A 17,300-nucleotide genomic window follows, 5' to 3' on the forward strand; every position below is an offset into this window, starting at 1 on the left:
ATTAAGATTATGAAAGCATTCGTAATAGCGCAAATGGGGCAGTTTTACTTACTCCTTTCTTATCGTTGTGCCTTTCATTTCTTCATCTTGTTTTCCTGCAGTAGCTGGGACTCCAGCACAGTGTTGAATGGAGGTGTGCAGAGTGAGATTGCCGGGGCTGTTCTGTCTTTGGAGGGAGGCGCCTAGCCACCCACCACCAGGACCACCGGCTGTGGCTGCTTCCCAGATGTCCTTTAAGTTCTGTTCTGTTCTTCTATGAATTTCTATTATGAATGAGTGCATAGATTTTGTTAAATCCATTTATTTATTGTATGGTTTTTCTCTTTTCAGTTTTTTAAAACTTTTAATTACATTTTACAAATTTTATCAATGAATTTAAAATATTTTCTCATTTCCCTTGTGGCTTCATTGAACTGTGGATTACTTCAGAGCGCGTTGTTTAATTTCAAGTCATTGAGATTTTCCCCAGTCTTATTGGTCGTGACTTCTGCTTATTCCATGATGACTAGAAAACGTATTGTTTGTGAATTCAGAATGGCATTTCTGCCTGTTGCCAGGATGTTGAGATGCAGCAGCTTTCTGTGTGTTGAGCCTGGCGTCTGCAGCCTGAATGATGGCCAGTTATTCTGTGAGGTTATTCATCTGTGGTCAGTTACTCATCTGTGAGGTGCTTTGAGGTTTCTGTCTCGGTGATCGTGGCATTTGCAAGTGTGTTTCTTCCCCTCCGGTCCTCACATTCGTTCCTTCTTCCTGTCCGCTATGCTGTGTTCAGTGTCCTGAGATGGGGTCTTCCCTATACACTGTGAAGAAAGGCTGGCCCAATATTTCTGGGCTGATTTGTGAGCAGAGCTCCCTAAAGGAAGACAGCTGAACTCCGCCAGAGTCCACCTAGGTCTTTCTGAGGGGACGTGTCCTCCAGCCTGTGATTGCGAGACCACGGACAGCATCCCGTGCCTCAGTTTCCCTCTGTGTGTTGCAAGTGGAGATGTGGCTCTAAACCCCCTTCTTCCCTATAGTCCTTCCCACCAGGGGATTTGCTTTCTTGCAGCTGTAGAAAAATGGTCTTTGCTTTTTAATTTCATCTGCAAAACGCAGAAAAAGTCGAATGCTTATTTGGTGCACATCAAGTCTTATTTTAGATGGTCAAGTTTAGGATTTCGGGATGTGTTACTGAGTGTTTCTTCATAAAGTGTGGGACTTGGGGGTCTCTGTAAGCTTTAAATTTCATCCCTGCTTGGCCAAGAGTGCAGCTGAGAGGACCAAGTGAGTACTGACTGCCCTAGAGCAGGGCAGTGCCTTGGGTTGCTGGACCCGGACAGACCCGCGAAGAGGGAGGCACGGCGTGGGCTGGGACCAAGGGGAGAGGGGAAGGAGATGGTTAGGGTGAGTTTTCGAACAAGGACATGTTTATGAGCAAAGGAGCAGGGATGGAAATGTGCAGAGTACGTCTGGTGGAAGTTGGTAAGCCCACTGTGGCTGGAATTCAGAGGTCTGTGAGGGTGGCGAGAGCCCAGGGCTGGAAAGGGCAGTATGTCAGGAGGCATTGAGCTCCTCCCTCGGGAACCGGTTCCAGCAAGGCAGTACCTGAGAGGGAGGGGTGCTGAGCTGGCATCAACAGTGCAGGGTTCTGGGTGGGGGGCTGGCAGGGCAGATGAGTTAAGGGGCAGCAAGCCTGGTAACGGCCGTTGTGCAGTAAGTACTCCTAGATGAGACTCAAGGAAAGGAGTTGGCTTGGGACTGGTGTCGTGTGTGGCTCTCATGAGTGGGTGGGATGACTGAGGCAGGGAGGACGCCTTTGTACAGGGAAGCTGGCGGGGCTGCAGTTGCTGCTTCTCACCTCATTTCTTAGGCACCAAGGAAGTTTCAGGCCATTCATCTGTGTGAGGCCTGCGTTTTCCTTTTGCATAGTTAGGTAATTATCATCTTGTATTTGTGAGCCATAGCTTATTTGTGTAAATAGTGTAGGCCCCAGGCAGCAGGACCCTCATGCCTGGAGAGCTCCCGGGGGAGGCGTCCGTGGGTCCTGAGCTGCCTCAGTGGAGAGCATTTCTCCTGGACGGTTCTTTTGACCACTTGGATTCCAAGACCTAGTACTAAACAGAAGGTTTCTGCCATTACTTAAAATGTTTACAGTGGGCTGGGCATGGTGGCTCATGCCTGTAATCCCAGCATTTTGGGAGGCCGAGATGGGCGGATCACTTGAGGTCTGGAGTTAGAGACCAGCCTGGCCAACATGGTGAAACCCTGTCTTCACTAGGAATACAAAAATGAGCTGGGTGTGATGGTGTGCACCTGTAGTCCCAGCTACTCGGCAGGTTGAGGCACGAGAATCGCTCGAACCCGGGAGGTGCAGGTTGCAGTGAGCCGAAATCTCACCCTTGTACTCCAGCCTGGGTGACAGAGTGAGACTGTCTCAAAACAAAAGTTTACAGTGAAGGTAGTAACTGCAGGATCAAGATTTTTTATTTCTGTCACTGATTTTTTAATCTCCTGGAGGAGGGGCCGCTCCTTGGCATATGGTTCCAGAAGAGGAAGCAAAGTTTCCTCCCTGAGTGCTGGAGCACGGACACACGGACACACGGACACACGGGCCGCTGAGCCAGGGAGGCCTCCTCAACTCAGACGCCTCAGGGCGCTCCTGAGCCCTTGGCCGGTGAATGCACCGTCACGAAACAACTCTCAGGACTCCCCCCGTGAGCGTCCTGGGCCCCAGCCTCTCCCACCCCCACGCCAGTGAACACGTGTCTGCAGCGCGTCCAGGTAGCTGGAGTTCATTCTGCTGCCCTGGCAATAAAGGATTTCAGCCTTTTAATGGCAGTTGGTCAGAGATTGAACCAAGTTGATCGGAATAAACCGATTTTTTTCTTGGTGATCTTTTGTTCTGCACAGAGAAAATCACCCTATTTTCCGGAGTAGAGGCTGGCATGGGTCAGGCTTGTCTAGATACTCTGGCGTCCGGGAGGGCACCGAGAACAGGCTGACTTGGCCGAAAGCCGGGCAGGATGCCCTGGTCTAGCGCTTTCTCCCAGCAGATGCATCGTAGAGTGCAGCAGGACAGTGAACAGCCAGACCGGCTAAGCTGTATCGCTTTCATCAGAATTGCATGTCATTCTCCGCAGCTGCTGTCTGCAGCCACGTGCACCCACCCTCAGTCCGACGGTGGATGATCTCAATCCACTTAGTTCAGTAGCTCTTGGCTCCGAGCCTGTGGCATTTGGAATTGCAGTGAAAAGCTTGTCTGTTTGGATTCATGAGGGATTTATCGGAATTAGTGAGAGATTTGAGTTGTGAATGGTATGGAGTGTAAAAAAAGTGGGTAGCCTAAGCAGGTAGTCAGCTGCGCCACGGCCAAAGCGGCAGCCTGCGAGAACTGACGGAAGCATCGGTACATGGCCTGTGCTTGAGCTTGGAGCTGGGGGAAGCTCTTCCTTGCTCTGGTGCCATTACACCCCCACCCCCGTGCTTTGTCCTCTTGGCAGGACCCCGCTGTGCTGTGCTGCTGCTGTGTGGCCCAGGCCAGAGAAGACCCCACACACCGTGGGCACACGCCTCTCCCCAATGCAGGCCCCGTCCATGCTCCCAGGAGGTCCTGCCACCCGCCACCCACCCTCACCTCACATTTCACTGAGCAAGTAGAGGTGGCTTGGAGAACGCCTAACCCCTGCCCGCTGCCACGCACTCCACTCTCCTGCCAGAGCTGGCGCCTCCCCGGGGGCGGGTCCTCCTCTCTGCCCTCTCAGGATCACGCCACAGTGCAGCAGCCAGAGTGACCTGCAGAGATGCAAACCAGGCCAGGTCTCCTCCATGCAGAACCCCTATGGTCCTCGTCTCAGCAGGGCTGCCTCCAGCTTCCACCCCCTGCATGTCCTTGTCCTTCTGCTTCCGTCCTCCCTGTTGGAGACAGACTTGGCCATTGTCTCCACCTGGAGAAGAGTCTCACAGGGACAGACTTTTGTCCACTTGTGTGCCTGGTGCCTAGACAGTAGCGTGCTTGACAGTGTTTGATCAGATGAAGGCCTTCTCACCCTGTTCTGCGTGGCAAGGCTCCAGAGTTTGACATGTTAAGAGCTCGGCTTCATGAAGTGGACAGTAGTGCTCAGAGCCTTGACCTTGGGGCTGTACCTGGCTCTAGATTAAGAGGAACTCAGACACCTGCCCTCCTTCCTCCTCCTGTAACCAGATCCCATCCCACGCTCCTTCAGGAGATGCATCTGAGAAGCCTCGGGAGGACTTGAAACACCCTCCAGGCTCTGGACTGCCACGAAGAACTGGCAGCTTTGGTCAGTATCGTAACCAGGTTTTGTAAATTTCAAGTCAGTCTGGGTCCAGCTAGCGCTTTTACTACGATGACTTGTATCCTAACAAAAGAGATGCAGCTTGTGGGACAACAGAGACCCAGCAACATTCGCGTGTGCGAGGACTCAGTCCTTAGTATGTGCTTCCGGTGTCGTGGGAGCTTCCGGAGAGGGGGAATTCTCGTTCCTTTAGAGAATCAGGGAAAGAGCACAGCTCTTTGGAAATGGCGTGTGGATGGGGAGGGTGGGGGCACGACACTGGAAGGCTTATCACCTAGTGGTCTCTTTCCATGGACACATGGGCAGCCAAGGGCCGAGTCCTGCTGAGGACAGGGCCCTCCTTCCTGCCTGCGTTTTGACCTCAGTCGTCGTCGTGTGCCTGGTGGTCAGGAGATAGCGTCCGTGCTCAGCCAGGAGAGGGCTGTTCTCTGTACGCCCCACTGTTTCCGCGTGGCCGTGGAGCATGCTGGCAGAGGCCAGAGCATCCTTTGATTTGCCACTTGGGAGCTGAGCTCCTGGAAGACCAGAAGCAGACAGAGTTGTTGTGAGTGTGGGGATTGTGTGACTCATGAGATCCCGGCTGACCCCGGAGCCAGAGCTCCATGCCCACCAGGCCCCTGAGCTCCGTGACCAGCTCTCCCAGGTCACCAGCTGCAGGGTGGCTCAGCTTGTCTTGTGCTGGGGAATTGGGCATGACAGCGGCTCCTACTCACGTTCCAGTACACACAGACCTGTTTCTGGGTGTATTTTTTAATGGCGAACCTGAAAATGTTCCGTCTTGGAAAGTGATGGGAAGAAGTCTCGGCTGTGGGGTGTTCAGTGGCTGTTGACCATTAAGAAGGTGGTCTCGGATGTGGATGGGAAGGTGCCCTGGGGCCCGGCTTCAGGCGTAGAGGCAGGCAGGGCCTTGTCCCGGTGCAGACAGTCACGCAGAGGGGCTTGACCAGGTTCCAGGAGAAAGGACTGAGTGGCTGGAAAGGCAGACATGGTGGGGTCCCAGACTGGCTCTGCAGAAACCAGACTGACAGCAGTGTCCCCAAAGAGCCTGCGGCTGTGGCAGGGGACATGCATGGGCTTCTCGAACAGCTTCCCTGAAGCAGTTTTCAAAAGGAAGCTGACTGGGAGTTGTGCTGATGGCTAAAGGTAATCGACAGGGTGTTATTTTAGCAGCAGCCCTGCCGAGAGGGTGTGCACGAGTTCATGCTGCTCACGTGACAGGTGGTTGGGTGGGGGTCCTCTCGTCATGGGTACCTCTCCCACAGCCCCACGAAACGTGAGATGCCTCCTGCGCACCAGTGTGGCTTGGCGTCTCCGCAGGGGGTCAGCATCTCTGCAGGGCTCATCACCTGTGGTTGTGTGAGGTGAGGAGGGCACAGTACGTGTGGTTGCTGCTTGCCCGAGCTGTGCTCTTGGTGGGCCACTGGACCCGCGTCTGGCGAAGGTGGTTTAGGAGTCGTCCCCGGGCGCGTGGAGGGACAGGCTCAGTGGTATGGGAAGGAGCGGCCCCTGTGTTCTCTGTGTTCACACACGTCCACTTGGAACCGACACACTCTCCGTGCCTGATTTTACTTTCGGTGAACGTCGGTGCTGCCGTCAGCACTGTCTTCTCCCGGGACCACTCCTCTGGCCGTGTCTTGCCACACACGTTCCCCAGCCGTGGAGAGCCTTTATCTACCTACCACTGCATCGCCGGCCCCTTCTGTGACCAGGCCTGAGCCACTGCATTGCCGGCCCCTTCTGTGACCCGGCCTGAGCCACTGCATCGCCGGCCCCTTCTGTGACCAGACCTGATTTTATCTACCTTCCATTGCATCGGCGGCCCCTTCTGTGACCAGACCTGATTTTATCTACCTACCACTGCATCGCCGGCCCCTTCTGTGACCAGGCCTGATTTTATCTACCTACCACTGCATCACCGGCCCCTTCTGTGACCTGAGCCGGTGACGGGGCCTTGGGACCGCCCTGAGTGTCTTCTGCTCTCCCAATGATTGAAATGGGTCAGTATCTGAGCCGACGTCCAGGTGAGCCAAAGCGGCTGCATTGAGGACTCACTGCAGGCTAAGCTAGGTGGCCTTTACTTCTGCGGGAGGTGGGGTCTCATCAGGGGATGTGGCTGCAGGCTAAGCTATAGGTGGCCTGTAGTACATTGTGCGGGAGGTGGGGGACTGTTGGGACTTGGCGTGTGTGGCTGGTGCTCCTCGAAACGTTCAGGCTCAGCTGTGCTGTGCTCTGGGGTCTCAGCTGGATGCTAAGTAATTCCAGAGCCAGCCCTGTTGCGCTTACCCTCCATGTCGACACTTGAGCTCTCTCTCAGATGTCTTTGAATTCCAGCAATAATGTATTAGAATGAAGTCTAACTTCTCCAAAAATTCATGCAGATTCTGTTTATTTCTTTAGTATAGTCAAGTTGGTTTTTGTGGAAAGACTTACCTTGTGAATGGAAAGCTGGTTTGGTGTACACTAATAGAGCTTGAGCACAGGTGATCCAGAAAGACAGAGGGCAGCAAGGCCGCTGTCTCTTGCTTTCTTTGAGGCCAGATAGGTTTGATTTTGGGAAAAGTCACAACACTTCAAGAAAAGAAACTGCTGTAGAAGGAGGAGTTAGAAGCTGTTGAGGAGGTTGACCCGTGGGCCCTGTTAGAGGGTGTGGCTGCCAGCCATGTGCTGGAAGGAACCTGTGGACCCGTGTGAGCAGAGCAGGCCTTGTGAAGTGCTCCAGCTCTCTGGCTTGCGTGGTCTGAAGGGAAAGTACTTAAATATTGTAGCATAAAAGATTCCCCCATAGCCTCATAGCCTGTTAATTCTAAGAAGAAAATGTTGCTGTCAGCAAAACAAGACAGTTCGCATAGACAGGTGCAGGGTTCTACAAGGAGACAGAGACCTGCTGAAGCTGATCAGCGGTTTGAGTTTCTGGTGACAAAGAGAGACGTCACCGCATTCCTTCCTTGTCCCCCCAACCCGATGAAGACGTCACCGCATTCCTTCCTTGTCTCCCCACCAGATGAAGTCTCTGGGTGTCAGTTCAGTTCCCAATAATGCTAGGCCTTTAGGTTTGGAAAAGCAGTCACGGAAATGACAGTCATTTTCTATCAACCTGCTACGGAAAGAGACTAGTCTCAGTCACTGTCTGTGATGTGCAGAAACCGCATCACTTGAATTGCACAGATATTTCCAGAAGGAGAACAAAGGAGACCCAGACCCAGTTTTCACTTCCTGAGATTCAGGTCACTCTCCGTGTGGCCACTGTGGAGCCCTCTTGGTTTTAGGACACTCAGGCCCAGGTGGAAATAGGAAGGCTCTGTGGACAGTGGATCATTTCGTGTTTCAAAAGGAAAATGTTTTTCTTCCATAGTAGTAAACACAGTGCATGTTAGCTATAAGAAAAATAGCTATAAACAAATGCTTGCTCTACCAGATGGGAGGGCCTAGAAACAGTACTACCCGGGAGCCGTTCACACATCCATGCCCCCCAGATCTTGGTCTTCTTCTTTAGTTTGTTTAATTTTTGAGACGTCTCACTCTGTCATCCAGGCTGGAGTGCGGTGGCGTGATCTTGGCTCACTGCAGCCTCTGCCTTTCAGGCTCAAGTGGTCCTCCCACCTCAGCCTTGGGAGTAGCTGGGACTATACATGCATGCCACCATGCCTGAGTGATTTTCGTATTTTTTGGTAGAGATGGGTTTTTGCCATTGCCCAGCCTGGTCTTGAACTCCTGAACTCAAGCAACCTGCCCACCTTGGCCTCTCAAAGTGCTGGGATTACCGCAAATCTTGGTTTCTAAAACCTTTCTGCAACAAAGGGAACCGGGACTCCCTTGAGAAATGGCTAATCGTAGGGCTGAGCAGGGGGTATGTAGGAGGAATTGAGCATCTTGTGGTGCCAGAGCCTGAGGCAGTGCTGAAAGAAACCCACAAAGATGGTGCAAGTCACAGGGACCCAGGAGTAGCTGTAAAGGCTCCTAGTGGCAGCCGTGTGTTATTGAACAACCCGAGCAACAAAGATGGTGACAGAGCACAGCCGAACTAACAACCCGAGCAACACAGATGGGTGGTGACAGCACAGCCGAACTCTACGTCAGTATCCACGAGACAGAGTGTACCCAAAGTCTACATAAATATCCTAAAGACCACAGCGTGTACCCAAAGTCTACGTCAATATCCACGATATATACAGCGTACTTGAAGTCTGTCAGTATCTATGAGACATAGAGCCTACCCGAAGTCTACATAAATACCCACAAGACCTTAGAATGTGCCCAAAGTCTACGTCAATATCCATGAGACACAGAGCGTGCCCGAAGTCTGTGTCAGTATCCACGAGACGTGGAGCTTACCTGAAGTCTGTGTCAGTACCCCTGCGACCATAGTAGCATGGCCAAAGTCTGTGTCAGTATCTGTGAGAACACAGAGCATAGCTGAAGAGAAACTGTCAGACATGACCTCAGCCAGGCGGTCGGGGTCAGCGTCCACTGTGATGAATCCTGTTGATGGTGTGGACCCTTGATGGGACGTGATGAGATGGGCACTTCACCCCTGGGGTCGTCCTGATGATCCATAACCCCAGTCTACTGAGAAGGACAGCAGATAGTCCCAGTGGAGGGGCAGTCTGTAAGACACCTGGGCCATCCACACAGCTATCAAGGTCCTCAGAAACAAGGAGAGTCAGAGACGCTGCCCCCAGCAACCTGAGGAGGCGAGAGGACGAAACGGCTGGCGGAACCCTCGATGGGATTCCTGGGCAGGGGGAGCTGTGGGGAGCACTGGGGGCTCTGAATGAAGCGTGGGCTGCAGTCCCGGTAATGGGTCAGTGCCAGTTCCTGAGCCGTCACGAGGGCATCAAGGAGAGGAAGGTATTCTTGCCGGGGGGACACTGGTGTGGGCGCGTGGGAGCTCTCGGTACTGTCTCAATTTTCTGCAAATACGAAACTTCTAAAATAGTGTATTAAAAAATAGAGAATTAAAGTGCAGACAAATACAAAGATGAGATGGAAATGGATGGGGGCCCTCCACCCAGGGTGAGCGTTTTGCTGGCTATCTCCCTCACCACCATAGGTCCCAGGTAAGGGGTGTGGCACCAGGACATAGGGCATGGGTGCTGGGGAACAGTGCGCCTGGTCCGGCTGAGGCTCACTTGAGGCAGAGGACCAAGGGTTAAGGGACATGGAGCTCGTTGTTTTCGAAGCTTGGAGAAGTCTTTCAGTGGGCAGTGGCTGCCCTCTGCACACATTAGTAACTTGATTTCTGCTCTGAAGCCTGAATCGTGTTATTTGAACAGCGGTGGGAATTGAGAATCCACCGGGATCAGGAATGAAGAGTGACTCTGTAAATGGTGTCAGAGACCCCGTGGCGATTTCCACACAGACCAGGGCTGCTGTGGAAGCTGTGTGTGCCCTGACAGGAGCTCTAGTGTACTGTGTGATCGTGGCCATTAGAAAGGTGGCCGCTAAGGCTGGGCGCGGTGGCTCACGCCTGTAATCCCAGCACTTTGGGAGGCCGAGGCGGGCGGATCACGAGGTCAGCAGATCGAGACCATCCTGGCTAACACGGTGAAACCCCGTCTCTACTAAAAATGCAAAAAATTAGCCGGGCGAGGCGGCGGGCGCCTGTAGTCCCAGCTACTCGGGAGGCTGAGGCAGGAGAATGGCGTGAACCCGGGAGGCGGAGCTTGCAGTGAGCTGAGATCCGGCCACTGCACTCCAGCCTGGGCGACTAAGCGAGACTCTGTCTCAAAAAAAAAAAAAAAGAAAGGTGGCCGCTTCAGATGGACCCGTTCAGGGGATAAAGCCCGTCGGGTGGTGCCGGCCCTGAGCACACTGCAGGCGCACTTTGGAGCTTCGGGGCTGGTCTACAGGGAAGGCTTCCAGCTCCTTCCATCCAAAATGCGCCCACAGCGTGGGGGGTCTGTAAGCAACCACTGTAGCTGCCCCCAGTTCTCACACAATTCCTTTCTTTTGCAGAGAGTTAAGAAAGACGTGGACAAGGGCACGAGGCACTCAGACATGTTCCTGCTGAAGCCGGAGGACGGGAGAGAAGGTAGAGGCGCTGTGCCTCCCAGGCGGGAGCTGGCTGGTCTGCCTGTGGCGGGAGGCGGAGCCCACACGCTCCCATGGATGTGGGGTTGCTGGTGAGCCCCTGCACCCTGCCCAGAGCGGAGGGCCTGCTGGAGATGGCCCATTTTGGGGTGGGCTGGGCGGGACAGGCTCCATAGCCCTGGTGTCTGCAGACAAAGGAGCGCCTGCTGGGCGATCACTTCTGGGGGCATTGATGATGGACTGACTCAGACACACGGCTGCTATTACCCTGCGGATACCCCACAATGGAGCAGTGAGCACAGTGCCGCTCAGCAGCTCCTGATGGGCGCCTGCAAGGGTCTCGAGCTCTCGAAGGGAGAACCATCCCGGGCCTGAAGTACAAGCCACCTGGAGTCACTGGGGCCGCCTGGCATTGTGCTGACAGGGCTCGTTCTTGGAGTAGTTGCGGGCAGCAGCTGGGCAGGCTGGGTGTGGGGCTGCCAAGCCAGGGGCCAGTGTTGCTTGTCTACAGAACTTCAAAAATCATCACCAAGACTGCTGTTGGCCCTCACTGGGACAGCCTCCAGGAATGGCCGTGGCCTCTGTCAGGTTGAGTCACTGAACTCGGAGGGCTGTCAGAATGCCTAGATTTCTAAAAGCTTTTAGCTAAACTTGGATCTAAGAATCAAAAGTTTCTTATTAAAGCACAGGGGAACAATCATTGTTCTCTGGGACTTTTTAAAAGGATGACATGGGATAACCCAGGGGACACATCCAGAGGGCCCAGGATGTGTCAGCCACTCACCACCACCTTTTTTTTGGTTGTTGTTGAGATGGAGTCTTACTCTGTTGCCCAGGCTGGAGGGCAGTGGCGCGATCTCGGCTCACTGCAAGCTCCGTCTCCCGGGTTCACACCATTCTTCTGCCTCAGCCTCCCGAGTAGCTGGGACTACAGGCACCCGCCACCACGCCCAGCTAATTTTTTGTATTTTTAGTAGAGACGGGGTTTCACGATGGTCTCGATCTCCTGACCTCATGATCCACCCGCCTCGGCCTCCCCAAGTGCTGGGATTACAGGCGTGAGCCACCGCGCCCGGCCTCCTCTCACCACCTCCTATGCATGTTTCATGTTCCTGGGCATGGGTCATGTGTTGAGACGAACTGTTGGTGGCGTTTCCTGCCAGTGGCTGCCCATCCGTTCTCACAGACCTCTGAATGGGGAGAAGCCGTGCCTGTGGGGAGCGTGGACCGTCTGTTCTCAGACCTCTGAAGCGGGAGAAGCCGTGCCTGTGGGGAGCATCGGGGGGGATGGGAGTGGGCTGCTACTTTTCAATCATTAATTTCTTGACTTTGAAAAAAATTGCATTTGTTGTTGGCTGGGTCCAGTGGCTCATGCCTGTAATCCCAGCACTTTGGGAGGCTGAGGTGGGAGAATTGCTTGAGGCCAAGAGTTTGAAACCAGCCTGGGCAACATAGTGAGACACCATCTCTTAAAAAAAAAAAATGTAGCCAAGTGTGCTGGCGCGCGCCTGTAGTTCCAGCTACTTGGGAGGCTGAGATGGGAGGATTGTTTGAGCCCAGGAGGTGGAGGCTGCGGTGAGCTGAGATTGTGCCACTGCACTCCAGCCTGGGCAACAGAGCGATATCCTGTCTCAAAAAATAAATAAAAGGAGACCTTGGCATTTGTTCTGCTCCAGAGCAAGGGAGTGACGCCAGGAGGCACTGGTCGAGGGTGTTTGCCTTGGAGCTTAGCATCCCCAGTGCCGTTAGGAAACCAGGGGACAGCTCTCATGGGAGGCTGTGGCTTGGGACCGGAGGGCTGGGCTAGACCCAGGAGACCCATAGGCCAAGTCTGCTTTTGTGACCCACAGCAAGTTCTCCAACCTCCCCAGGAGAGGGGACCATTGTGCAAAGTGTTTTTACCTCCTTCTTGCACTAAAATTCCTCAGGCTGAGGCCTCAAAAATACCTGAAGGGTTAATCTGAGTTCACACCCCCTTTCCTGTCAAAAGGCCAAGGTGCCTCTGCCATGGCCCTGCCTTACCGCACCCCTGGCTGATGAGGGCAGACTCGTTCTTCCAGTCAGTTTCCCAGCTCACACCCCAGTGAACTTGAACCTGGATGCTGGACTGTTTCCCGCAGGGCGGCCTTGAGCCTGTGTGCTCCGCTCCTCAGCCCCCAAGAGGAAAGCATCATGGTGAGGAGCGGCACACCTTGTGTGCATGGGTTTCTGTCACCGGAGAGGGTCCTGCCCTGACTGTGTGGCGAGTTCTTAATGTTGGTCTTACCTGTTTCTTTTTTTTTCTTTTTTTTCTTTTTTTTTTTTGAGACGGAATCTTGCTCTGTCGCCCAGGCTGGAGTGCAGTGGCCAGATCTCAGCTCACTGCAAGCTCCGCCTCCCGGGTTCACACCCTTCTCCTGCCTCAGCCTCCCGAGTAGCTGGGACTACAGGCGCCCGCCCCCTCGCCCGGCTATTTTTTTTGTTTTTTTTTGTTTTTTTTAGTAGAGATGGGGTTTCACCGTGTTAGCCAGGATGGCCTTGATCTCCTGACCTCGTGATCCACCCGTCTCGGCCTCCCAAAGTGCTGGGATTACAGGCTTGAGCCACCACGCCCGGCCGGTCTTACCTGTTTCTTAACACAGTCGTGTGCTAGTGGGAATGAGGCAGGTGGCCCCGGAGCCACACCCGCAGTGGGCATGGGTGGGTGGTATCTAGCACCACACAGAATATGGCCATTTGCTGCTTCTGGTTTTTTGTTTTTGTTTTTTTGTTCGTTAGAGGAGGAAAAACTCCATTCTTTCTCCTAGAAGTGGTGGGAAGATACCACCTGCACACCGGGCTCTGTTGGAGGGTTGGCATGTCACATAGGTGTGGGCCGAGAAAGAACACAGGGCAGACCCCTCCTAAAGTAGAGCTGGCCACACTGCAGGCCCAAGGGGGACTGGCACAGGCCAGCAGGTCCCCGTGCAGGGCGGAGGGTCCCCGTGCAGGCCAGCAGGTCCCCGTGCAGGGCAGAGGGTCCCCATGCGGGGCGGAGGGTCGTCGTGCGGGGCGGAGGGTCACCGTGCGGGTGGCCTCCCCACGGAAGCCCCTCTGTGTGTCTAGCGTGTATGCTGCTTCTGCGCAATCCCTGCCTTTCCGCTGTGGCTTGAAGCTGCCCGTGGTCAGAGGTGCTTGGGGTGTGTGGAAAGCTGTTGAATGCCAGCTCTCTTAAGGAGAAGGGTAGAACTCAAGGGGCGTCGAATGGTGTCTGTTCTTCTGCAGCGGGAGCAGGGTTTTTGCTTGCAGTCTCACGGCTTTCATTTACCCCATTCTGGGGGGCCCCTGGGGTCCTGGGTGTGTCCTGGACTGGCTCTCAGGGTCCTTCCTTCTGTTCTTATCCCATTTCCTTGCTCTCTTTTGACAGACAAGTGGGTGTGGACTCGGATGAACCCTTCGGGGGTCAAGCCCACCCCACGGTCTGGCTTTTCTGTGGCCATGGCCCCGAATCACCAGACGTTGTTCTTCGGGGGTGTCTGTGACGAGGAAGAGGAGGAGAGCCTGGCGGGCGAGTTCTTCAACGATCTGTACTTCTACGATGCCACCAGGAACCGCTGGTTTGAGGGACAGCTGAAGGTAGGGCAACCTCTGAGTGGTATGCGCCGTGGTGCGCGGCCCTAACTCGGTCCCTGCCTCCCTCCAGCAGCTTTGGGTGTTGGGGCCCCCAGAGCCCGTGAGCTCTCTCAAGAGGGGCCAGGGTTCCATCTCTGCCTGTGTCCTGGGTGACTAGGCTTGGACAGCCCTTGGTCATGGTCCCCTCAGCCCATCCTGGATGCTGGCGGTGCTGCTGCCTCAGGAGCCACTCTCCCCGGAGTGAGGAGCCCGGGACCTCCCTGGCCCTCTGTGTGAGAAGGGTTTGCTGGAGGTCCTGGTGCAGACCAGCCTGTGTTGTTATGACATTTGAGCTCCCCTGGTTTCTGGCACCATCTTTACTGTCTGCATGGGCACAGCTGCTGTCCAGGGCCAGCCCAGCACAGGCACAGCAGTGGGTGACAGTCCCAGAAGGGGATCCCCCAGTTGGCCTCAGGGTCTCCGAGTGTACCAGGTCAACTGGACCCAGAAAGAGCCAAGGAGGGCTGGTCCCTGTTGGTTGCAAAGAGCTGCTCTTGACGCGTGGTGGCACCTGGGCTGGACACTGGGAAAACACAAGGGTTCGTTTCTGGATCCACAGTTCACCTCGCTCTTTGACTTTAGGAGGAATTACTCCAAGCAGAGTCTGCACAGGTTTCTCCTGTGGCTTTTCTTCAGAGAACGTTTTGACCCCAGCTAGTGTCACAGTTCTCAAACTGTGTCATCACAGGGCCCTTGACATTTCCCGGGATCACGGAGGACCTCAGGGAGCTTTCCCTTTCGAAACTCATTGTTGCAGAGTACAGATACAGAGTGGGTCTTAGAAGTCTAGAATGTGAAGCTGACTTTGAGTTGATCTGGAGGTAGTGATCCTTGGAAAATTTGGAAATAACCTGGCAAATGTTACCTCATGAGTTGGCAGCATTTTGTGACAAAATGGCAAAGGCTGTGACAGAAGGGTCCAAACTGACTGCTGCCACACAGCCAGGGAAATGGGACAGAGAGGGATGGACGGCTGTCCTGCAGGAGGCACCCTGGACCTGAGAGCTCCCCTTTAGAAACGTTTGGTGAGGAAGGGCCCCTCTCCGACTCGCCGTTTGTAGTAAATGAGCTGGGGTTGCGGGCCTGGCCATTGGTCTTCCTTGGGAAAGGGGAGGAAGCCCCTCAGCCTGGCTTCCCCAGCCCTTCCGGGAGCTAGCACTGTCGGTGGATTGGGTTTTCCCAAGGTGAGCGTCGGAGCCTGAGGGGCTGGTGCACTGGGTCTGGGATCTGGTGGCCTGTCCACCTCTCAGTGGAGGTGTGGAGCCGCCCCTCAGTGAGGACACGCGATGGGGGCTTTTCTCCCCCAGCCCAGGAGTGAACGGCGAGGCCAGTGCAAGACAGGAGCGTGCTTCTGCTGCCGAGTGCCTGCACCCAGGGCAGTCAGGGACAGCGCCCTCCTGGGTCACACACTCCCCACGCTTGTGGGTGGTCCCTGCAAACCCTTGCCTGGCCTCGTGGGCATAGCAGGACCAACCGCTGCCTCGCTGAAGCTGCTGCTCTCTGCTCCCTTGGTCTATTAATAGGGGCCCAAGTCTGAGAAGAAGAAGCGCAGGCGGGGCAGAAGAGAAGAGCCCGAAGGTGGCAGCAAGCTGGCGTGTGGGGGAGCTGGCACGCAGGCGCCTGTGGAGGTGGTCAAGGAGGTGGTGACCGAGGATGGGACCGTGGTCACCATTAAGCAGGTGCTCTCCGCCCCAGGCTCGGCAGGGCAGCCCCAGTCTGAGGACGAAGACAGCCTCGAGGAGGCCGGCAGCCCCACATCCGGGCCGTGTCCTCGCTCCAACACCATGCTGGCTGTGAAGCACGGGGTGCTCTACGTCTACGGGGGCATGTTTGAGGCTGGCGACCGCCAGGTCACCCTCAGCGACCTGCACTGCCTGGACCTGCACAGGATGGATGCGTGGAAGACCTTGGTGGAGATGGACCCAGGTGAGCCAGGCGACTTGGTGCCTCCGTGCCTGGGGGCGAGAGCCCACGGTCGAGTGTCGCGTCACTCGAAAGCAAGCCCTGCAAGCCGCCCAGAGGCGGCCTGTGCCGATGCTCCTCACAGGGGCCTGTGCTCCTGCCTCCACGGTCAGACCTGTTGTGGAAAGGAGGGCCCATCCTGGGCACGTCCGTCCTTTGTCCCAGGTGCTGACAGGAGCTGCAGTTCTGGCGGCACAGGACACGGGCGCGTCTGCTGCTCTGTCCACAGCATGCTTGTTTGTGGGCGGCCGTCCGTGCCGGGCCCCAAGGCCCTGGGTCTGAGCCTCCAGCGTTGCTGTCTGACCCAGGGCCCCTCTGCTGCCATAGTCACACGTCCCCTTTACCCTGATTGCTGCTGGACCTGAGTCACCGTGCAGTTTCTAAAGATCTGAGATGAAAGCAAAATCCACAAATCTAGGGAAAGGTAGTGAACCGTTGGCGCAGGATGTTTGCTGTTTTCTGAGGGCACCGTGAGCCAGCGTGGAGGGTGGCAGGAGGCCCTCTCGGCCAGCCGCTCCCTTATGGGGGTGCTTTTGCATGTTTGCCGTCTCGGGTCTCTGCCTTGACGCCCAGGGGAACACAGTCTGTTTTCTTTGTGGATCTGAAGGGGGCCGGGGAAGAGGAGTTAGGTTTCTTTTTCTTTCTTTTTTTTTTTTTTTTTTTTTTTTTGAGGCAGAGTCTCACTCTGTCGCCCAGGCTGGAGTGCAGTGTGCGATCTTGGCTCACTGCAGCCTCTGCCTCCCGTGTTCAAAGGATTCTTCTGCCTCAGCCTCCTGAGTAGCTGGGATTACAGGTGCCCACCACTACACCTAGCAGAGACAGGGTTTCACCATGTTGGCCAGGCTGGTCTTGAACTCATGACCTCAGGTGATCCACCCACCTGCGCCTCCCAAAGTGCTGGGATAACAGGTGTGAGCCACCGCGCCCGGCCAGGAGTTAGGTTTCACATCATGGTTCTTAAGTAAGAAGATGGAATCCCCCCAGTAAGTAGCCACCACTGTCCCGCAGCCTCCCCTGCCTGCCCCAGCTGCGCTGACATCTGTGTGTGTTCATTCTGCTTTTGAAGAAACTCAGGAGTGGCTGGAGGAGACAGACTCGGAAGAGGACAGTGAGGAGGTTGAAGGTGCTGAGGGTGGAGACGAGGATGAGGACGAAGACAGCGGAGAGGAGAGCGGTGCGGAGGACTGAGGTGAGCGGGCTGGAGCTCACGGGTGGTGTGGCTGCTGGGTGTTGGTGAAAGGCTTTTCATGTTTATTGGATTTTCATTAGAATTCAGCTTTGTTCTGTAGATGCCTTGAGGCAAGTTTAAATTCTTAAAAACGGTATGTGGAGTAATTTCGGCAGCTTGCTGATGAGTGCGGTGTGCCTGTGGGCTCTTTGATG

At 55.0% G+C, this 17,300-nt stretch overlaps 1 protein-coding gene across 6 annotated transcripts in view; it reads left to right on the forward strand.

Moving 5' to 3' along the window:
• The window catches only part of KLHDC4 (kelch domain containing 4), a 57,724-nt gene that overhangs the window by 40,059 nt on the left and 365 nt on the right, over positions 1–17,300 (forward strand). For all 6 annotated transcript variants that reach the window (XM_031658037.1, XM_031658036.1, XM_031658038.1 and 3 more), the window contains 4 exons: positions 10,251–10,326; positions 13,711–13,919; positions 15,479–15,881; positions 16,984–17,106. In XM_031658037.1, coding sequence (XP_031513897.1) covers positions 10,251–10,326; positions 13,711–13,919; positions 15,479–15,881; positions 16,984–17,105 — 810 coding nt within the window. In that variant the 3' untranslated portion in view covers position 17,106. The remainder of the gene's footprint in view (positions 1–10,250; positions 10,327–13,710; positions 13,920–15,478; positions 15,882–16,983; positions 17,107–17,300) is intronic.

This window comes from Papio anubis, chromosome 18, assembly GCF_008728515.1.
Source record: "Papio anubis isolate 15944 chromosome 18, Panubis1.0, whole genome shotgun sequence".
Classification (NCBI taxonomy): Eukaryota; Metazoa; Chordata; class Mammalia; order Primates; family Cercopithecidae; genus Papio; species Papio anubis.